We start from the raw sequence: 21,326 nt of genomic DNA, 5'->3' as shown, positions 1-21,326 counted from the left end.
CACTAAATAATTATATTTCTAATAGCTAACTGCAGATATAAATTAGGTGAAATGGGCAGTGGTATGTGCGTGAGTGTGGTGGTCAGAGGGGCCGATACAGCAGATTGGCCAGATGAATAATGCACAAAATATTAATAATTCTTATTATGCTTAATAATAATAATAATAAAAAAACTATCTACAAAAAACATTTCAATTTAATTATTTTAGCATATTTGACACAGTACATTACAATATATATATATAAGACAGAGATGCTTTCTGCCTTCCATGTAAAGTACACTTAGTTAGGCTTATATTCATTTCACTCAAAGTTAAAGTTACAAAGAATCAATTAACCAATCTGTTACACAGATTATTCAAAGATATTGTAGCTAGTCAACTGCCTATAGGTCTAAACTGGAGTTCCATCTTTTGGAGGTTTGGTAGAGTCCTTCTGTTTAAGCCTATCCTCACTGTGAGCAGTGGGCTGTTCAAGAGGCTTTGCCTCCGATTTTACTACATTTTCAGTTTCGTTTTGTCCATCTTTAGTGATACTGCTCTCCTCCCCAGATACAGGAGGAAGTGAGAGGTCCTCTGCCGCAGGAGGGGGCGTCAGGTCCTCTGCCGCAGGAGGGGGCGTCAGGTCCTCTGCCGCAGGAGGGGGCGTCAGGTCCTCTGCCGCAGGAGGGGGCGTCAGGTCCTCTGCCGCAGGAGGGGGCGTCAGGTCCTCTGCCGCAGGAGGGGGCGTCAGGTCGTTTGATGCAGGTGGAGGAGGTGGTGGTGTTGCAGTGAGGTGGGTAAGGTCCTCTTCTATAGGTGGAGGTGTGAGGTCCTCTGATGCAGGTGGGGGCATGAGTTCCTCTGCTGCAGGTGCGGGTGTGAGGTCCTCCGCTGCAGGTGCGGGCGTGAGGTCCTCCGCTGCAGGTGCGGGCGTGAGGTCCTCCGCTGCAGGTGCGGGCGTGAGGTCCTCCGCTGCAGGTGGAGGAAGCGGCGGCGTTGCAGTGAGGTGGGTAAGGTCCTCTGCTGCAGGTGGAGGAAGCGGCGGCGTTGCAGTGAGGTGGGTAAGGTCCTCTGCTGTAGGAAGCGGAGTGAGGCTCTCTGCTGCTGCAGGTGCGGGCGTGAGGTCGCTGAGGTCTGCTGCTGCAGGTGCGCAGGTGCGTGAGGTGAGGTCCTCTGCTGCAGGTGCGAGGTCCTCTGCTGCAGGTGGAGGAAGCGGCGGCGTTGCAGTGAGGTGGGTAAGGTCCTCTGCTGCAGGTGGAGAAGGAGGCGGCGGTGGCGTTGCAGTGAGGTGGGTAAGGTCCTCTGCTGCAGGTGGAGAAGGAGGCGGCGGTGGCGTTGCAGTGAGGTGGGTAAGGTCCTCTGCTGTAGGAAGCGGAGTGAGGCTCTCTGCTGCAGGTGCGGGCGTGAGGTCCTCTGCTGCAGGTGCGGGCGTGAGGTCCTCTGCTGCAGGTGCGGGCGTGAGGTCCTCTGCTGCAGGTGCGGGCGTGAGGTCCTCTGCTGCAGGTGCGGGCGTGAGGTCCTCTGCTGCAGGTGCGGGCGTGAGGTCCTCTGCTGCAGATAGAGGAAGCGGCGGCGTTGCAGTGAGGTGGGTAAGGTCCTCTGCTGTAGGAAGCGAAGTGAGGTTCTCTGAAGGAGAAGGTGTGAGGTCCTCTGATGAAGGAGAAGCAGGAGCTGGTGTTACAGTGAGGTGGCTGAGGTCCTCTACTACAGGAGGAGGTGGAGTCATATTCATGACTGGAGCAATCACTTCTTGAGCCTGAGAAATCTCAGGAGGAGGCAGAGCGAAGCCCATCTTTCCCCCACTTGCTGACGCCTCAGGTTTTGGGGGGGTCAAGGTCTTTGCCTCCTCTTCAGCATAAAGCCAGTCCATCTTCTGACGATGCTGTTTGACAGCATCATCCACCCGGGCATCAATCATTGCCTCCGTCAGGACGCCATCTTCAGAGGAATAGGCTGCAGCCTACAAAAGGGTAAAAATCACACTTCATTTCTCAAAATGCACTAATTATCACACTATGCATATACTATTCTAGAAAAAATAAGGATGCCTACATACCTGCCAAGCCACTCCGAGTTTGGAGATCTCACGTCCGGACATACCCTCTGTTCGGGCAGCAATCTCAGAGCACTTTTTACCGTAGTCAAATTGAGCAAGCTTCATCCTCCTATACAACAAACATACATAAGAAGTTAACCTATTCTTCTATCTGACTTTTATTTTTAACTATACACTTACTGTCTGCCGCCAGTTGCTGGTTCAAGTACATATTTGTCAAAATAGAGGCGCACCAGCCTCTCCCTCTCATCAGGACCAGGTAGGGCAAAATTCACAATTTCATCTATTCTGTCATTTATAGCCCAGTCAAACTGCTCTGGCTGATTACTAGCCAGTACCAACATGAATCTAGACAAAACAAATTAAGTAACTATGTGAACCTTTAATATTATGAAACAAATGTAATGTAAAGTCTTACTTGTTGCTCTGTTCACCAGTGCGGTACAAGAAAGCATTGAGCGTCGCCCTTAGATCTTCACTAATTTTTTCCTACAGAATACATATTTAAAGTTTAAAGCTCAATAAATAAAAAGGCAAACCCATTTTGAAATGTTAAATGCAGATTTACCGTGGATCGCTTACGAAGGAATGCATCAGCTTCATCAACAAAAAGCAGTAGTCTGTAAGGGGAGAGGTTGTATATTTTGGGGTGAAGTTTCTGCTTAGATTTTAAAGGAAAACCTAATGAATAATTGTAACACTTACCCACGGCGACTTGTGTTGGCCCAGTCAAATACTTTGTGCATTGCAGTTACCCCATCACGACCCATAGGTGCAACATCACCACCAGTCATAATGGCATAGTCCATTCCAGAATGCATTGCCAGCTTCTACTCGGAGGAAAATGCCTTTTATTTAGTCAAACACAGAACCAGCACCAACGGTATTGTAAAGGAGTCTCACTTTGAACAATTAAACTAAAATGACTTTAACAAAAAAAAGCACCTTAGCAAAGAGGGTTTTGCCTGTTCCTGGAGGGCCATACATAAGGATGTTTCTGTACAGGCCATGGTTTTGCCTTGTGTTTCTTGTGGCTATTGCGATATCACGCACACGCTCTTCCAGAGATGGCTAAAAGAATTGAATATGATTACATGCTTGTAATACAAATGCAAATTTTCTTTTTGGGAGGTACTTACACTGAGAACAACTCCTTCTAGAGCATCCTGAGGTTTACTTTTCAACCGCTTGGCTGTCTAAATGGTCAAGTATAATTGAGATAATCTTACCACTAGTAAGACGCATTGGAAATACAGTACAGTTTACATATTACATGGGTTAACTGTAGTTTTGCTACCTTCACTGGATGTTTTACTGCCTCAGCAACAGTAAAACGAGATGTCTCTCGCACAAGTGATGGCTTCCCAAGTCTTGCTTCAATGTAGCGTCCAGCTACTGCTGTTGCATTACGGGCTGAATACACTCCCACAGCTAAAAGAGTCAGTCCTGCAACCTGGAGATGACAATTACATAAAGTTTATAGAAGCAATGGCACATGATCAATATATTTGTTTTCCATTATAGTTTGATGTAGTTTTATAAGGTCTTATATTACACAAAATCAACTCTTATGAACTTTAAGTCATGTTATATTGTTGTTACCTCCTCAAAAACATACCTGGAGTTGTGTTTAGTTTCATTCACACATGTTTGAGTGATCCTTTATTACTAGTCTGTCTGCATCTCAAAAACTCAATGTTGCTCCACCTTGTGACGTCATTTAGTGGTAGTTTAAGTTAACAGCTACCTTTTACCTTTACTTTAATAGAGACAGGAAATTCCAGGGCTGAAATTATCCTAATTATTCTAGTGAATGTGTATTGACAGTGACAGTGGAGAACTTCCTGTATTACCATATGACATCACAAGGTGGAACAGGGTGTCTTCAGTTTGAGAGAAAAACTCTAAATAGGCAGGGGTTGTGTGGTAAACATGTGTGAAAGAAACAAAGCACAACTCCAGATATCTGATGAGAAAACAACATTATAACAGATCAGAAAATAGTGTAATATGGGCTCTTTAATGAACTTTTGTTGTGACTCACTGTGGCTGTAACTTTGTCCCAGTCTGACACAAAAGCACGAAATCCTTCCCCAAACACAGCGCCTGCAGTCCTAAAGGAAATATTGGGAACTGTTGATTAACACCCAGCACAATCAAAGAAAATACAACTTAGATTAAAACAGATGAAAATTAGTCTAACTTTATGGACTCCAGGACTGTCTGTCTGTGTTCAGCAGCCTTCAGTCGAATTTGTTCACGAATAATATCAGCATTCTCTCTTTCTACTCGAGCTCTTGCTTTTGCTTCCGCTTCTATTCGCAGAAGTTCGTTTTTATGTCTCAGCTCCATCTCATGCTCAATTGTTGCTAAAAATTAGATATACAAAACATTTTAGCAAAAACATTTGAAACAGTGAAGGCAGAGTTTTGTCAAATATGTATGTGGTTTACCTTTTCTCATGGCTTCTTGCTTCTGCACTGACTCCTCCTGTTTACGGAGGTTCTCTTCATTGAGAAGTTGCTGTTGATAGAAACATTCCATTTACAATTGTATTTCTCTATGATTGAAGTATTATAAAATGGGACTGACCTGTTGTCTGAGTTGTTCCTCATATCGCTGTCTAGCGAGCTTGTCCTGGTACTGGGCCCGCTGATTAAACACAATACAACACAACAGGTTTCATTCATTCGGCTGCTCAATAGAATTTAATTTTTTGTTAAAAAGGTAGAAGTTTTTGAATCTGTACTCACAGCTTGATGTTGTCTTGTCTCCTCGTTCAGCGTTTTTCTTCTTTCTTCTCCCTGGAGTTTTATCTGGTCCCCTTTGAGCTGCTCAACTGCAGCTTCATACTCCTAATAACAAAACACAATGGTGACGACAAGGTGGCAATGATGACATTGAGGAATAGGTTTAAGAAGGATTTTTGCACCTTGATTTTGGTCTGATGCTCCAACTGTGCAGTTTGCTCTTGCATACGGGCTAAATCAAGGGCCTCTTTGGCATGACCTGGTAAGACAGGTGTCATTAAGGAATTAGTTAAACAGCAGGACAGTAAAAAAAAAAAAAAACAACAACAACAAAAACTGTCAAGTTGCTAATTGATTAAAACATTAAAGATTACCATATTGAAGAAATTGTTACTGATAAAAGTTGAAAGTTATGTATTTTTTATACATTTTTATACAGTATTGAAGTGACTCTCTGATTAACTGAATTAATTCAAACAGCAGTGAACTTTGTAGGTACCCATGCAATCCCCCTTGGCTATGACCTTTGAACTACAGAGTAATGAATGAAGGTGAGTACACAGCATGACCATTCATGGCAGTAGTACATGATGTGACCATAGACCATAGTCATTTATACTGAGCAGACACCATGCTCCAAAGAAGTCTAGTGGGTCCGCTCAGCACTTACGCGACTTGTCGAGCTCCTTGGCTGCCTGAGCAGCTCGCTCCAGTCCAGTAGGATCGAAATTACTCCATTTGTCCTTGGGTTTATCTCCCCCGCTCCCTGAACCCCCAGTAGGTGGTGGCGGAGGGGGCGGCGGCTGACCGGGCACACCCGGCGGCTCGGGTTGCCCCTTGTTCAGACCAAACAGCCACGACATGTCCAGTGGAAGGAATAAAACACAGTTTAGCCGGTCCTGTGGGGCTCTATAGACTCTGGCTGCAAGATGTGTCAATGCACTTCCTCCACGCGTGCTCACACCGCTGCTCTTCGCGCAAGTGCACTACTGCGTAAGCGTCAATCTGAAGGACAATATATCTGATTGGCTGGTGCTGAACACAATGACTTCTTATTGGTTGAAAAAGCAGTCGTTGCCGTGTGCGTCATGCTCCAAACTCCTCCCATAACTGCTGAAATCCTCTCCGAGAAGTGCATTCATAAGACCTTGGTTGCATCAGGCTTTTGAAAAGCAAAGATAAAAAATGAATGTCTTCACGAAACTAAAAGAATTGTTTAAATTGAACACAGCCACAAAATGATAAATGTGTGAAATTTTCACATTCAGTTAATGACACATACTTTATTCATCATATCACATATCAGTTATATATGGCTGCACAATGATTCGTTTTTAAGTTGGAGTAACAATGTATAAAATAGAAAGGAATATCAATTTAAAATGTCCTGTCCTCTATCTGTATTTATTCCATTTAAAAAGATTATAAACATCAATGAAGACAGTACAATAGTACATATCAAAAAGTTTAATGAAAGAAACACTAGATGAAAAAATACATACACACAATTCCTGCAATATAATGTTATACATGAGCATGTTGTTTTTTCTTTCCAGAAGTAACGATACAAGAAGAGCATAGAATTTACAATGCTTTGCTCTCCTAGCAGTGCATAATACTGTAATTGAAAGAACAAAATTAGTTATAATATTTTATTTTATTTAATGTAAGAAAACTACACGCGACAGAACACCAGGAGGCTCTTTCCCATCACCCAGTGCTGCACGGAAACCCTCCTGTTGTCGAGCTCGAGCCAGTTTGGCCAGTGACAGGAATGACCGCGGCTCTGTGATGGCCAAATCACTGATGACATGACGGTTGAGCTGCACACTGCTCTATATAAACAAAACACAACAACATGAGCAAGCAAGTAAAAGGCTAGTAGAGGACCCATTAAAAAAAAATAATAATAATCAAATCGGATTTCACTAACCTTCACTAAGTTATGCATAAGAGCAGGATACTTCATCCCATGCTCCCGTGAGGCTGCTGCTATCCGTGAAATCCACAGCTATAAATGCATTTGGTTATTAATAAGAAAACAAAAAAGTTAAAATATTTTGTATAGAAGATAAGCCACATAATAAAACTGTTCTAGCTGGACTGAAAACACCAAAAACCAAGATCCAAAGAATGAATGAAAAACATTCACCCCAAAACAACAGATGTGTCTATAAATAAATCTATGGATGGGAGATGTATCAGCAGTTATTAAGGTATCCAATATGTTGAGAGCCCTTTACTGTAAGTAGGGAAATTATTTGCTGATCTATGTTATAATATTGTGTTATAATATTGTTTCCTCATCACAAACATACTTGAAGTTGTGTTTTGTTTCATTCACACATGTTTAGCACACAAACACTGCATATTTAAGCTGAGTTCTTTTCTCAAACTGAAAACACTGGGATCCACTTTGTGAGGTCATGTGGCAATACATGGAGTGCTCCACTATGTTTTTAAACTCCATACACCTTCACTAGAATCATTTGGATGATTTCAACCCTGGAATTGCCAATCTCCACTGAACTAAAGGTACCAAGGTAGCTTGAAAGGTAGCTCGGTTAACTTGAAAACTACCATAGCATTTTGAGCTCTGGAAATGTAGGTAGACTAAGGGTTACTCAAACATGTATGAATGAAACAAAACACAACTCCAATTGTGCTTTCGATGAGGTAAGAACATTATAACATGGCTAAAAGCTCACACGAGTCAATTTTGCGTAATATAGGACCTTGAAACCTTGGCAGCCACACCTTTGGATTTTCGGAATACTATCCCTTGTCTTTGCTTTAAAATAGCATAATAGTAATATTTCAGCCCTTTTTTTCCCCAATATCCATGCAAGGCTCACATTGGACACATTAGCTACATCACAAATATGACGTCTGCAAAATGTCTTGTAAATTAACACGCAAACTGTTTCAATGAACACACTACTACCCCCTGGCGTTGGATTGGCAACACAGCAACATGTACATGAATGTGTATAGAGCACATTTTACCGTTCTCATGTTGCGTTTCTTGATCTTTCTAGCTTTGGTTGCGTAGACAAAAGCCCTTCTGACTGCCCGCACGGCCAATTTGTAGCAGCGATTCTTTCTCCCTCTGAAATGCTGAAAGAAGAAAACTGCATCACCAACAGCTGCAGCCCAAAGGATGACATCAAAATGACCAAATTATCAACACGTGACAATGATAAGATGTATTCCCAAAAGGCCGTATGATGAAACACAATCAACAAAATTAAATAACACTGATGCTGTCCTCCAGAAAATAGTAACATCCACGTCTTTCCTTACCCGAGCATGTTTAAGGACTTCCTGGACTTTCCAATATCTGTCAGGTCCACGGCTTCTTATCCAGCATGATAACGTGAGAAAAACCATGGCTGTCCTACACTAGAATAGATCAGATGATATATAAGATCTATCTAAGTAGTTCATTCGTAGTTGTTATGCGAGGTCTGTACGCATGGCGAGACCAAGGGCGAAGGTATGTTTGATTTAAAGCCTTGGCGACACCTACCTTTAACAATAGCTAAACAATCGCTTGCTAATGACAACTCAAGAGAAACTCTATCACCGAACAACTGGTTATCTTTCACAAACACTGATTTCGGATTACTGGTTACAAATTTCAGTAAATTCACCAAAATGCAAGTGGAAATTTTGATTTTTGGCTCGCCTTAAAGAGTTCGGTGAGAAAAACAAGCGAACCCACGTACATATGACGCAGAGCCGAAGCGGTGAATTCTGGGAGCTAACGCTGGAGGTCAGAGTAGATCCAAAATGTCGGCGGCAGGTCTCTCGTCCTTGAGCCGCTGTGGTGTTTTAGCTTTCCGTTCCCACCCGGCCCTTATGGTATGTCTATCGCAACTTCAGTAAACTACCTACCTAGCGGATTATGCGGTTTGTTTGTAAAGAAATGCAAAAATGTTTAAAACGGGATCAAGCCATCTTTGAGTGCTAAGCTATGCTGGGCTAAGATGAAAACACACTTAGCCTCTTCCTGGTCAAATAGGGTCAGCAAGAACTGTCACCATGTTATGTCTTTAAAAGATTGCTTTATCACAGCCATTTTTTTATTTAATTCATCGTTCAATTGTATACATAATAACTATCTTTACAGATTAATCTCTGCTTATGTTAAACGACATGATTTGAACTTGAACGTAAAAGTGAATAGTATTAATCAAAAGCCCTAGTATTATGCTTACGTTATCAAAGCTTATGTGCTGTATAAATATGTGTTTACTTTTGTTGCTATTGCCTTCAGGCTGTCCGGTGGGCTCAGACAGCAGCCGCTCCTGCACCTCAGCCAAGACTAAAGAAGTTTCAGATTTACAGATGGGACCCAGACACTCCAGGAGACAAACCCCGCATGCAGACCTACGAGATTGACCTCAACACGTAAGAAATGCATTTAAACACAGCAGACTAATTATTGCAAAGTAGACTCAATTTTTAACAAGACCTTTTGTGCCCCATTCTCTTCAGATGTGGCCCAATGGTTCTTGATGCCCTTATCAAAATAAAAAATGAGATGGACCCAACACTTACTTTCCGACGCTCCTGCAGAGAAGGTTGGTCATATTAACTGGCATTATGCATCACCTTGAAAGTATGGAAAGTCTAAAACAATATTTGTATGTATATATACATGATCTCGATAAAATGATTCCCTAATTCCAGGTATTTGTGGATCTTGTGCAATGAACATCAATGGTGGAAACACACTTGCTTGTCTTAATAAAATTGATACAAATTTAAGCAAGCCTTCAAAGATTTACCCCCTGCCACACATGTATGTGGTCAAAGATCTTGTTCCTGTGAGTAAATCAAACTTAGACCATCTCCATGTTGTTGACTTTAATCTGAATCTCTGACTGCTGTTGCTTCAGGATATGAGTAACTTCTACGCTCAGTACAAGTCCATTGAACCATATCTAAAGAAGAAGGATGAGACCAAAGAAGGGAAAGATCAGTACTATCAGTCTGTTGAAGACCGACAGAAGCTGGTATAATTAATTTTATTAATGAATAAGTGTTTTGTTTAAAAGGTACAGGTCTAATAATGTTTTGCGTTGCAGGATGGCCTGTATGAATGCATCCTGTGTGCCTGCTGTAGTACAAGTTGCCCTAGTTATTGGTGGAACGGTGACAAATACCTGGGCCCAGCGGTGCTCATGCAGGTGAGTATGTGGTTATACTGATTTTCAGAATGTGAGGATGTTGTAGTCCCTGATAGGCATGGGATGATACTGAAATTGATCATGGACAAAATAATTGAGATTAACAATTACATAATGATAAAAACATTTTATGAATATGAATAATTTAATAATAATTTTAATATTTTTTATATTATGAATAGGTTCCATATTTAAGCAACTAATATAGAATTAAATTTTTTTGAAACAATGATTTACAAGAGAACATCATGAATAAGTAGCTTTTTTCTGCACATTTTGGTGCAACATTCTCACAATTCTATAAAAATATCCACAAACAGTTATTGTTGTTATTGTTTATTGTCCCAGATCGGGTGCACAAGACATTAATTCCTATTGATGACATTGCAAGAAATGTCTAAAAGCTAAATTCACAATCGTTAATTACCTGATCATTTATATCAGTGTCAAGACCTAAGAACTCCAAATTTAATATTTTACAACAAAAATCAGCATCTTAACAATATAAATTTGAACTGCCCCCCATCTGTGTTTAAATACTATTGGCCAATAGAATGCTATGACGTCATCTCAAACCCAGCAATTTATATAATTTTTATTTGGTATGTAATGTATATCCTGTTTGTAGGCATATCGTTGGATGATCGACTCAAGAGATGAGTTTACAGAGGAACGTCTTTCCAAACTGCAGGATCCTTTCTCCCTCTACCGCTGTCACACAATCATGAACTGCACCAAGACCTGCCCCAAGGTCAGTGTTGGATTTTACCTTTCATAAAATCTGTTATTGTTTAGTATTTTAAATATTGCAGCCTAGGCTAGCATGTGGCAGCACAATGTGACATATTGTATGAACAAAACCAAAATTTGTTGTGGTCGCATATTACTCTCAGATCAAGACCAGTCATATTAATAGTGATATGACCTAAAATGAGTAACAGAGATATAAATATTTTGGTTTGAATAGACTGAATCAATGTGCTTCTTGTCCATAGGGCTTGAATCCCGGCAAAGCAATTGCAGAGATAAAGAAAATGATGGCTACATACAAAGACAAGAAAGCAGTTGCAGCTTGAACGCTCAGATGCCTTCTTCATTGTTTCCCTCCATAATTGAATTACATTTTGATTCAAATTCTTGTTGAGGTCTATTGCACCATTTCAGCACACTCTGTAACAGATGTCTGTGAGATGTTGGTGAAATAAATGCGCACATGTACAGCCTGAATGAGAGCAAGTGTGTAAGTCTTACCTGTAACATAACTTTATATTAATTTATCTCTAAACCATTTGCTTTTCTGACCTCATACTACATATTGAGGTGTACAAGATGTTTCTGCAGGGAAGTGTTTCCTATTTGAATAGTGGTGGTAGCCATTATCTGGCCTCTAGTTCATATCCCCAGAGATGCCACATTGTAAGAGCATTTTATGTATTGATGAAATATAAATATTTAAATGCAATCTAATGACTGTTGTTGTCTTATTGGTTGTGTTGCAAACAATATGATTATTTAACATTTTTTCTAACTTTAAAAAGTACAATATTTAGCTATTATCTTGATCTAATGCAAATCAGCTTTGCCAAAACGTGCATGATGGATATATTTTTCTTAGTATGCTTATCGTGATGCTCGTGAGTCGTGACGTACCTCGCGCTGGTGACCATTGCTGGGATCAGATACAGACCCTTCTGACCTAGGTATAGTCAGAACTAAATCCAGTCGTGGTTCGTGGGGGGTCCCGGGGCCGGACTGGGCGGAGACTTACAGATGTGGGTTGGTACAATGTGGCGATGTGAGGTCCTGTGTATTCAGTGGACGTATGAGAGGACGGCGCAGTCGGCACAGAAAATCTGAATAAACTTTGGTAAGTAAACACGTTATACGCCTGGTAGCCTATTTGATATTTTCTAATAACCTTGCAGTTGATTTTAAACTCACTTGGATTTTAACTAACACATCTATTGGATTAATTAACAATTGAAAATCTTGATTAAATCTGCTACCTAATCGTAGTTGACGTGAGTTCGGGGGTTATTCGTTTGTTGGTTCGTGGTATAGGACATGTGGTGCTGAGAAGCAGGAGGTGGGACTTCACAGCACTGCGGTAATGGTACTACAATGAGGAGTGAGGGTGCCAAGAGGGAAAACTTTTTCAAGAAAAAAGTTTCCTCGTGAAAGCGGAGGAGGTCGTTGAGGGCAAATAGGAATGAATATTGTGAATATTTTACGCACTGTTGTTCTTGCTCTGTCGTTATAGTCTTGTAAACTGGTGACATCCCTTGTAGCTGTCCTTAAAAACTCCAGTAATGTCTTTGCATGTGTTTTGGGGGAGACGGGGGTCTGGAAAGAGGACTGGAGTTAAGGGGGGTGTAATGGCTCCCAGATGTTTGCTGTGAAGCCATATGTTTTCCGATAGCCACTGGGATGCACAAGAAAGAATGCCCATGAACGTGCAGACACAAGCACTGATTTATCGATTCACAACTCCAAATTGTGCTCCGTGTGTTTAGTCTTCGTTGTGTCCAGATGCACTGAGAATTACATGGAAAAAGAGAACTGCAATGCCAAACAGATATACAACTGTTAGTGTGGTGAATGATTCCCAGTTTTTGGAAGGGATACTCTGCTAATACTGGTAGCCTACACAGGGACTAGTCATAGGCACCTTTTGCAGATCCATATTCTGGAATTAGTTTAATAAAGTTTTATTTCTGGCCAAGTGTTGTAGTTGGTAAAAATCAACTGTATGTAACACTGCATATGGAGAAAATGGGCCCTGTTTATCTATGATGGATCTAAACATGTCACAAGCAAAGGTCATGAAAAGTTTGAGAATGAATAATTATACTTTTTCAAAGAAAGCAAAAACTGTAGGCTATATTAATCAAAAGGTTATAGTCAATGCACTGTCCTCCTAGCCATGTAACAGCTGTGTTTTATGCTCTCTAAGTGGGACAGAAAGGAAATTAGGGATGTAGAGACAGACAGAGAAAAAAAACAAAGCAAAGAGAGGGGAGAGGGGGTCCATGCGTCTCTTTTCCAGGAATCCATCCCGTCTTGAGCCCTGAGTTTTGAGTCTGTAGCAAAAGGAAAAGTAGGAAACCAGAGATTGTTCTTCAAAGACGACAGACGTGCCACATTCTTGCTGTCACTATTTGGGGCCAGTTCAGACAGACAGACAGACAGACAGAGAGAGAGAGAGAGAGAGAGGAAGAGGGGGTGAGGGGTGAAGGAGGGCATTTAGGGGGAGAGTGGTGGGGGTGGGACAGGGAACCAAATGGGTTTAACTGTTGATGTTGTTTTACTGTTTCTAGTGTCAAAGTCAGACTACCTCCACGTGTGACCATGAGAGTACTCCTGCTCCTTACATTACAAGGTAACCTAAAACAAAAGCTTACATTTTTAGCAACTAATATTGTTTTTGTGATTTATGCATTTCATATTTGAATTTTAAATGGGTCCTTTGTTTGTCTTTAAGTTAAGATTATAGCTGTTTTCAATTTAATGTCAACTGGCAAAATCAGGGGTATCCAAACATTTTTCACTAAGGGATATATATTGAAACTTTTATGGAGTAAAGCCTGAGCCACCGCACCTTTATTGTTTGGAATTAATGTTAAGTCAGTATCACATCAAATCTTTTTTTATTTAGGTTAAGATAGCAGAATTCAGAAAAATTGCAGTGGAAATAAGTACTTTTGGTCTTTTGGGCCTAACAGCCGGTAGCTTGAGGTCCAACAAAAATTGGTCTGGGGCCACATTTGGCTCCCGGACCATACAGTTAAAGAATTTAATTTATGAATAGCTCCTTTAGCAATTTGTAGTATTTACACACACACATTTCCCAACTGAGACAGATGTATTGATACTGATTATTTTTATTGATTAATCTCTGTAGCACTACCCCCACCGAGTTCAAACAAACGAACTAGATTGCTTGAGGAAAGGCAGCCAGCATAAAACTGAAAATGCCAGATCAATACACATCCACAGCACTGCACACAAGAAAACTGATAATGTGGTGAAATATGAAATTATTTTTGTGTCCAAAGCTTCAGTTTTTGTTGTTTTTTACATAATTTTTTGTTCTGGTGTATAGTGGTGATATTGGCCCAGGCTCAATACCAGGACCGATACCCTTATGGTGAGTTTATGTGAGTTTATACTTTGTGTATTTTCATGCACTTGTATCTGTTTCTGGTTCTTTTAATTGTCTTCCCATGTGTCATCTCGCCTCAAGATACTCCCCCTCCTCCCTCTCCTCTCCTTTACCCCCTGCAAACAAGCACACAGCCTGTAAAATGCACTTTCTGTAAACAACTTGGATATGAAGTCACACTTGTTGGAGTTTTATGGCATTAATGTGTTTTGTTTTAGATGCTGAAAAGTCTTATTTATTTATTTTTTTTATCTTGTTTTCATTATGTCTGCCCTGACTTCACAGTAGAGCCAGTTGAGTATGGACCTGATTACTTTCCAGGTAAAAAGTTTCAACAGCATGATTTATTATTGAAGGCTAAACTCAATTTGTGCTTAGTAACTATGCACTTACAGGATTAAGGTTAGGAGTTAGCATCTACAATTAGGGTATTAATTAACTAGTTAAGCCAGAACCTAAAATCTAAAACTCATAAACTTAGTTTGGTATGATGTTTCTCTTCATGGTTTACTAATTAAGTGTAATTATTATAGTGTACAGTGTTACTATACCATTGCAAAATACATAAATTACCTTTACTTTTGTCCTCCCAGTCAGTCACGTGGGAGTCTTGGTTTTATGCATGTGTGTCTTTTACTAGTTTAATATATTCTTGCCTTTCTTCACAATTTGTTACTGTACTCTAGTTTTAGCAAAGAAATCTGACATTTACTTTATTACATTTTTTTTTTTAGTAATTATTATTATTTTTTTAAGATACTACTGACTTGGAGAGTTCAGACCCAGTCCCGGGTACATACCAACAGCAAGTTCGACTGCAGCCTGTCGTGCGTCCAGAGAAAACAGGTAATTCTTGGCAACATCATTTGGACTGTGGTGGTTATAATTTGTTTATTGGGTTATTCTTGGTTATAGAGTTGGAGACTGAGCCCACTGAGCCAGGACCTTTGGGTAAGAAAACAATTTTAATTTTTTTTTATAAATATGGACCCTAAAATATAAGAATATGTTTTAGCAGTAGATTCATTGATTTACAAGAACTCAGATGGTTAGTGTGATGGTTAGGTAGTTTTATTATATTGTAGCAATCAGCTGCTTTCATAGCCTTGACTATATATATATATAATTTTATATATATATATATATATATATATATATATATATATATATATATATATATATATATATATATATATATATGAAAAAAAAAAAAAAAAAATGTGTAGGTCTCTCTCACCCTCATTCAGCTCGGGTCCTCTACCAGAGGCCTGGGAGCTTGAGAGTTCTGCGCAGTATCTTTGCTGTTCCCAGTACTGCACTTTTCTGGACTGAGATGTCCATTGTTTTTCCCGGTATCTGTTGAAGCCACTCTCCCAGTTTGGGGGTTACAGCCCCGAGTGCTCCGATCACCACAGGCACCACTGATGCCTTTACTTTCCAGGCTCTCTCCAGCTCTTCCTTGAGCTCTGCTCTGTTTCTTATCCACCACCACTATGTCTGGTTGGTTCGCCATCACCATTCTGTCAGTCTGTATCTGGAAGTCCCACAGGATCTTGGCTCAGTCATTCTCCACAGCCTTTGGAGGTGTTTCCCACCTTGATCCTGGGGTCTCCAGCCCGTACTCTGCACAGATGTTTCTGTACACTATGCCCGCCACTTGGTTATGTCGCTCCATGTATGCTTTCCCTGCCAGCATCTTACACCCTGCAGTTATGTGCTGGACTGTCTCAGGAGCCTCTTTGCACAGTCTACACCGTGGGTCTTGTCTGGTGTGGTAGATCTGGGCCTCTATTGCTCGAGTGCCCAGGGCCTGCTCCTGAGCAGCCAGGATGAGTGCCTCTGTGCTGTCCTTCAGACCAGCCCTCTCAAGCCATTGGTAGGATTTCTTGATATCAGCCACTTCAGTTATGTTCCGGTGGTACGCCCCATGTAGGGGTTTGTCCTGCCATGATGGTCCCTCCAGCACCTCTTCCTCTGGACCCCACTGTCTGAGACATTCTCTGAGCACCTCATCTGCCGGGGCCTTGTCCTTGATGTACTCAAGGAGCTTGGATGTTTCATCCTGGACAGTGGTTCCCACACTCACTAGTCCTCGGCTCCCTTCCTTCCGGCCTGCGTACAGTCTCAGGGTGCTGGATTTGGGATGGAACCCTCCATGCATGGTCAGGAGCTTTCGTGTCTTAACATCTGTGGTCTGTATCTCCTCCTTTGGCCAGCTTACAATCGCTGCAGGGTATCTGATCACTGGCAGGGCGTAGCTGTTGATTGCCTGCACCTTGTTCTTGCCATTGAGCTGGCTTCTAAGGACTTGCCTCACTCTTTGCAGGTATTTGGCCGTAGCCGCTTTCCTTGTTGCCTCTTCAAGGTTGCCATTTGCTTGTGGGATACCAAGGTACTTGTAACTGTCCTCAACGTCTGCTATTGTTCCCTCTGGGAGTGACACCCCCTCTGTGTGTTCTACCTTCCCTCTCTTTGTCACCATCCTGCTACATTTCTCAAGCCCGAATGACATCCCAATGTCTGTACTGTAGATCCTTGTGGTGTGGATCAGTGAGTCGATGTCTCGCTCACTCTTAGCGTACAGCTTGATGTCATCCATGTAGAGGAGGTGACTGATGGTGGCCCCGTTTCTGAGTCGGTATCCATAGCCATTGCGGTCGATTATTTGGCTGAGAGGGTTCAGGCCTATGCAGAACAGTAGTGGGGACAGTGAGTCTCCTTGGTATATGCCACATTTGATGGACACATGTGCAAGTGGCTTCCCCTTGGCTTCAAGGGTGGTTTTCCACAACCGCATTGAGTTTGCAATGAACGCCCTTAGAGTCCTGTTGATATTGTACAGCTTCAAGCACTCAGTGATCCATGTGTGTGGCATTGAGTCATAGACTTTCTTGTAATCAATCCAGGCAGTGCACAGGTTGGTCTTACGGGTTCTGCAGTCACGGGCGACTGTTCGGTCAACCAGGAGTTGGTGTTTGGCTCCCCTGGTGTTTTTGCCGATACCCTTCTGTGCTGTGCTCATGTATTGATTCATGTGCCCACTTATCTTAGCCGCAATGATGCCTGACATGAGCTTCCATGTTGTGGAGAGACAGGTTATTGGCCGATAGTTGGATGGGACTGCACCCTTTGAGGGATCCTTTAGGATCAGGATCGTACGCCCTTGGGTTAACCATTCAGGGTGAGTCCCATCCCTTAGCAGCTGGTTCATTTGTGCTGCCAGGCGCTCGTGGAGGGCAGTGAGCTTCTTTAGCCAGTACGCATGGATCATGTCAGGGCCCGGTGCGGTCCAGTTTTTCATACCTGAGACTCTTCCCTGGATGTCTGCCACTGTGATGGTGACTGGATTCTGTTCAGGGAGGTTGCTGTGGTCTTCTCTCAGATCCACCAGCCACTGTGCATTGGTGTTATGTGATGCCTCCCTCTCCCATATGCCTTTCCAGTACCTCTCAGTCTCCAGCCTTGGTGGGTCTGCTCTGGTGTTATTACCCTGCCACTGAGCGTACACTTTCGCCGGTTGTGTTGCGAACAGCCGGTTTATTCGTCTGGCCTCGTTATCTCGTGTGTACCTCTTTAGGCGGCTGGCCAAGGCTTGGAGCCTTTGTTTGGCAGTTTCGAGTGCTTCAGGTATGGGCAACTGGTTGTACCTCTTGGGCACTTGCTTTTTCATTGCGCCTTTCTGGGCCTCTGACAGTTGGCTCACTTCTCTCCGCACCTCCTTGATTTTAGCCTCTAACCGTCTTTGCCATGGTGGGTATTGTATCGCATGGCTCCCATGGTTGCTCTTATAGCCCAACACATCTAGGATCACTGCTGCTGAAGTGTATATCAGCTCATTGGTTTCAGTGATTGTTGTGGTAGGGATCACTGTCAGTGCTGCATTCACATCATCTAGGAGACTTTCAGATGGTACTTCACTTAGCCTCTGTAACTGGCATCGGGGTTGCCTTGTGTTCATTCGGGCCATGATCTTATCTTTCAGGTCAGTCGCTGCCTCGCTCAGCGTGATACTTATTGGGGCTTCGTACCCAATCTCTGGTTGGGGAGTTGGTGTCAACTCCCCTCTGACCTGGCACACTGGTTCCCCCTTGCCGTGGCATTTGTGTTGTACCTCATCAATCTCTAGTTGTGATAGCAGTTGCCGTTTGTGGATGTTGGAACACTGAGCTACTAGTTGTTTGGCCGTTAGCTTGGACTGTGGGTATCGTAATAACCATTTCTCCCACATCCTGTTCATGTAACCCCTCTGCCTAGGGTTACTGTAGTAGTAACATTCCAACAGAGCCTTGTTCTCGCATCTCGCCCATTTCCTCCGTGTTCCAGTAGCCCATTTTTCATCAAGGTGCCCTGGTTCCCCAGCACCTGATGCAGACCTTGTTTGGCCGGGCGACGTCTGAGCCGGCATGTCATACGTTTCTTTCTCTCTCATCATTGTATGAGGTGGGCAGTAGCACGAAGGCTCTTGCCCAAGGACCCACACTGGTTAGCTCATTGCCCCCCCCCCGCCCCGTCAGAGGGGGGATTTGAACCTGGGTCTCCCATGTGAAAGTTATGTATGTATATATATATATATATATATATATATATATATATATATATATATATATATATATATATATATATATATTCGTACTGCATATATTTACTCCTCTGTCATATATTTGTCATGTATTTGTTTGAGCAGACTGCAGAGAAGAGCAATACCCATGCACCAGGCTCTACTCAGTCCACAAGCCATGCAAACAGTGTCTCAACAGCCTCTGCTTCTACAGGTTAGTCTAACCCTTGTCACTGCTGCTGAAATACATGATGAATTGAGACATGATGAATTTTGTTATGATTTTATACCACTGACACAATAAAACAATAAATTGAGTTTTAGTTCTAGTACCTATGAGTCATATATATTTTTTAAAACAATAATAATTCTTACAATCTTACAATAAGAAAAAAAATCCCACAAGGAAGAAGAAAATATACACACAATAAATATTAAGCTTTAAAAATATTGTTTCATTTATTCAGCTGGGATATGTCAATATAGTAACAATCACAGCCTTACTAACCCAAAATCACTTTGAATGCACAATTACAGCCAGATTTGTTTTCAGGCCAACTCTGTCCCTGTATGATAAACAGATGAAGTGGCTCATGTGGTGCAAGTCTGAGAGAGAGTTTTGGCATTAACTCTTATATTTATCTGGGAAAAGCATTGAGAGAGTGTAGGAAATGTCAATGAGTTGTAGATTACAAGGACAAATATGGTGTATATTATTGAATGACCTAATAGAAAAGCCATTGAGGTAAATCAGTCTTTAACAATCATCTGTTTCCATTCAGTTTGCGACGGGTATATATCATCAACAAAGAGATCTGCGTGCGGACCGTGTGTGCACATGAAGAACTGCTCAGAGGTTAGTTCACAGTGATTCTCTGTAACAAGATTATTTTGGTTTGTTCCTGAAAGAGGGTCCCCTTTAGCCTTTAAATTATACAAAGAACTGGAAGACAGACATAGGCATTTTAAAACCAAAAAATGACTGCTTGTCTGTTATTGACCAATGTTTCACTGTTCAGTAAAACATTTTTGTTAATCCCTCTGACGCAACTGTCTTCGCTTTTACAACGATTCTATCATGAAATTAAAAAAAAAGAAAGAAAAGAAACTCAATAAAATCAATAAAATATGTATCATATTTTGGATTATACATAAATAAGATAGAACTTTATGCCCAAAGCCTTTTCACATTGTAGTGACTCATTGTTAGTTAGTTCCTGGGACATTTTTTCCATGAGATCAGTACTCGTCACTCCCAGGTGCTGTTGCCACTAGCCACATAAAAATATAAATATTGCTTTAATTTCCTTTTCCTTCATGTGTCTGTAGCTGACCTGTGCAGGGACCAGTTCTCTCGTTGTGGCGTGGCGGCTCTGAGCGGGGGCTGTGGGTCAATAGGGGGCAGCTGTGGAAAGAGCTGTGGAGGCTGCTGAACTTCAGGGACAAAACTCGCCCGAAAACTGCCGCTGCCAAACCACTTTTGAACATGTTTTACTCCCGTGCATTAGGGATGTAACAACATTTTATGGGACTGAATTGTCATGGTATTAACCGCACAGTACAATATTTATTCAAATTTTATCGAGAAAAAAGGGAAAACTGCTCACAAAGACAATACATAATGTAAAAATAACCATTATCATTATTGTCATATATATATATATATATATATATATATATATATATATATATATATATATATATATATATGAAATATGTAACTTTTCTGGTGGATGGCCTTGAACTTATTTCTATAGATACAAGCATGTGACAGCACCGGGCCAAGTTGCAGTTAAGATTTGAGGAAAGGTACTTTTTGAGGAATAAAACACCTGTGGCTGAATAAATGCAAATTAGGATGTGTTTAATGCCATACTGTGGAACAAGTGAAGCAATACAATCTTCTGACAAAACTACTACCAGAAAAGTTACATAGTGAGTGTTCAAGCTCATTCATTGTAGCCCATTATAGTGATACAGCTGATATTGCCACATAGCCAAAGTTGTTACATCCCTAATATTCTCTTCACAGTATTGGAGACTTTTGTTCTTTTATTCATATGTTTTCCAAAGACCTAGTGTGTAATGAATATATTTACTCCGCTGACAATCATTGGTGCTACAAAACCATCACACTGGTGCTATGAAGACTATACATGCACAATGGTATTTTGTACAATATTAACCTAATGCTTTTTATTTGTGTATTTTATGTTTTAATCGCAATGATTGTTATTATAATGATGGCAACTGTGCACTGACCACTATCCAGCCATCATTTTTTAAAGGCAGATTATGGAATGTGTTTTGGGAAACAGGTGTGAGTGACTCACATCTTGTCCCAGAGCCACCTGGACTGAAGCGACTAGTCCGAAAGCTCGTTTAGCAAATACATACATCATTGAAATGTCATATGCCTCTGTACTACTGCTTTGTGAAACAGTCACTATAAGGACTGGAAATAAAACATCACTTGTCTATTACAACTTGGTGATATAAGTTCATTAATTCGGCTTTTTTTCAATCAGGTGCCAGTAGTGCCATTGGTGCCAGGAGCGTTGGAATGTGTCATTAAATGTGACATCATTGCGGCTTGTTTAGGTGAAAAAATTCCTTAGACACA

General features: G+C 41.5%; 4 protein-coding genes across 4 annotated transcripts; 2 read left to right on the top strand and 2 right to left on the bottom strand.

The window, feature by feature from the left end:
- Nucleotides 1-179: 179 nt before the first annotated feature.
- atad3 (ATPase family AAA domain containing 3) lies at nt 180-5,784 on the bottom strand. The gene is made up of 19 exons (XM_055160772.1): nt 5,459-5,784; nt 4,971-5,047; nt 4,792-4,893; nt 4,631-4,690; nt 4,492-4,561; nt 4,242-4,407; nt 4,083-4,152; nt 3,336-3,491; nt 3,178-3,234; nt 2,984-3,109; nt 2,744-2,868; nt 2,607-2,658; nt 2,457-2,527; nt 2,219-2,386; nt 2,039-2,147; nt 1,337-1,942; nt 1,172-1,279; nt 1,063-1,105; nt 180-1,011 (listed from the first exon to the last, which is right to left on the bottom strand). The coding sequence occupies exons 1-19, from the start codon at nt 5,649-5,651 to the stop codon at nt 395-397; spliced, it is 2,976 nt and encodes a 991-aa protein (XP_055016747.1). The 5' UTR covers nt 5,652-5,784; the 3' UTR covers nt 180-394.
- Nucleotides 5,785-6,240: 456 nt separating this feature from the next.
- On the bottom strand, nt 6,241-8,420 carry mrpl20 (mitochondrial ribosomal protein L20). Its single transcript, XM_020934218.2, has 4 exons — nt 8,092-8,420; nt 7,795-7,905; nt 6,722-6,799; nt 6,241-6,623 (listed from the first exon to the last, which is right to left on the bottom strand). The coding sequence occupies exons 1-4, from the start codon at nt 8,176-8,178 to the stop codon at nt 6,450-6,452; spliced, it is 450 nt and encodes a 149-aa protein (XP_020789877.1). The 5' UTR covers nt 8,179-8,420; the 3' UTR covers nt 6,241-6,449.
- Nucleotides 8,421-8,493: 73 nt separating this feature from the next.
- sdhb (succinate dehydrogenase complex, subunit B, iron sulfur (Ip)) lies at nt 8,494-11,450 on the top strand. Its single transcript, XM_020934206.2, has 8 exons — nt 8,494-8,652; nt 9,068-9,201; nt 9,289-9,374; nt 9,484-9,620; nt 9,693-9,809; nt 9,882-9,983; nt 10,612-10,734; nt 10,979-11,450. The coding sequence occupies exons 1-8, from the start codon at nt 8,581-8,583 to the stop codon at nt 11,057-11,059; spliced, it is 852 nt and encodes a 283-aa protein (XP_020789865.1). The 5' UTR covers nt 8,494-8,580; the 3' UTR covers nt 11,060-11,450.
- A 123-nt stretch (nt 11,451-11,573) lies between these two features.
- On the top strand, nt 11,574-20,382 carry mfap2 (microfibril associated protein 2). The gene is made up of 9 exons (XM_020934214.2): nt 11,574-11,850; nt 13,301-13,362; nt 14,086-14,130; nt 14,431-14,466; nt 14,902-14,991; nt 15,061-15,096; nt 18,830-18,917; nt 19,486-19,559; nt 20,033-20,382. Exons 2-9 carry the CDS (start codon nt 13,332-13,334, stop codon nt 20,134-20,136), a joined length of 504 nt encoding a protein of 167 aa, XP_020789873.1. The 5' UTR covers nt 11,574-11,850; nt 13,301-13,331; the 3' UTR covers nt 20,137-20,382.
- The last annotated feature ends 944 nt before the right edge of the window (nt 20,383-21,326 follow it).

The sequence above is a fragment of the Boleophthalmus pectinirostris genome, unplaced genomic scaffold (genome assembly GCF_026225935.1).
Source record: "Boleophthalmus pectinirostris isolate CB_2022bp ecotype Guang Dong unplaced genomic scaffold, ASM2622593v1 HiC_scaffold_3, whole genome shotgun sequence".
In the NCBI taxonomy this organism is placed as follows: Eukaryota; Metazoa; Chordata; class Actinopteri; order Gobiiformes; family Gobiidae; genus Boleophthalmus; species Boleophthalmus pectinirostris.
This window is presented reverse-complemented; position numbering and strand designations above follow the sequence as displayed.

Excerpts from the sequence above, each read along its gene's own strand:
- atad3 (XM_055160772.1), bottom strand. The coding sequence starts at position 5,651 with ATGTCGTGGCTGTTTGGTCTGAACAAGGGGCAACCCGAGCCGCCGGGT. Across the intron at positions 4,894-4,970 it reads AGCATCAGACCAAAATCAAG|GAGTATGAAGCTGCAGTTGA; the intron begins GTGCAAAAATCC and ends TTTTGTTATTAG. Across the intron at positions 3,492-4,082 it reads GGGACAAAGTTACAGCCACA|GTTGCAGGACTGACTCTTTT; the intron begins GTGAGTCACAAC and ends TGTCATCTCCAG.
- sdhb (XM_020934206.2), top strand. The coding sequence starts at position 8,581 with ATGTCGGCGGCAGGTCTCTCGTCCTTGAGCCGCTGTGGTGTTTTAGCT. Across the intron at positions 8,653-9,067 it reads GTTCCCACCCGGCCCTTATG|GCTGTCCGGTGGGCTCAGAC; the intron begins GTATGTCTATCG and ends TATTGCCTTCAG. Across the intron at positions 10,735-10,978 it reads GCACCAAGACCTGCCCCAAG|GGCTTGAATCCCGGCAAAGC; the intron begins GTCAGTGTTGGA and ends TCTTGTCCATAG.
- mfap2 (XM_020934214.2), top strand. The coding sequence starts at position 13,332 with ATGAGAGTACTCCTGCTCCTTACATTACAAG. Across the intron at positions 14,467-14,901 it reads TGGACCTGATTACTTTCCAG|ATACTACTGACTTGGAGAGT; the intron begins GTAAAAAGTTTC and ends TATTTTTTTAAG. Across the intron at positions 14,992-15,060 it reads CGTGCGTCCAGAGAAAACAG|AGTTGGAGACTGAGCCCACT; the intron begins GTAATTCTTGGC and ends TCTTGGTTATAG.
- mrpl20 (XM_020934218.2), bottom strand. The coding sequence starts at position 8,178 with ATGGTTTTTCTCACGTTATCATGCTGGATAAGAAGCCGTGGACCTGAC. Across the intron at positions 7,906-8,091 it reads AAGTCCTTAAACATGCTCGG|CATTTCAGAGGGAGAAAGAA; the intron begins GTAAGGAAAGAC and ends TTCTTCTTTCAG. Across the intron at positions 6,800-7,794 it reads AGAAACGCAACATGAGAACG|CTGTGGATTTCACGGATAGC; the intron begins GTAAAATGTGCT and ends ATGCATTTATAG.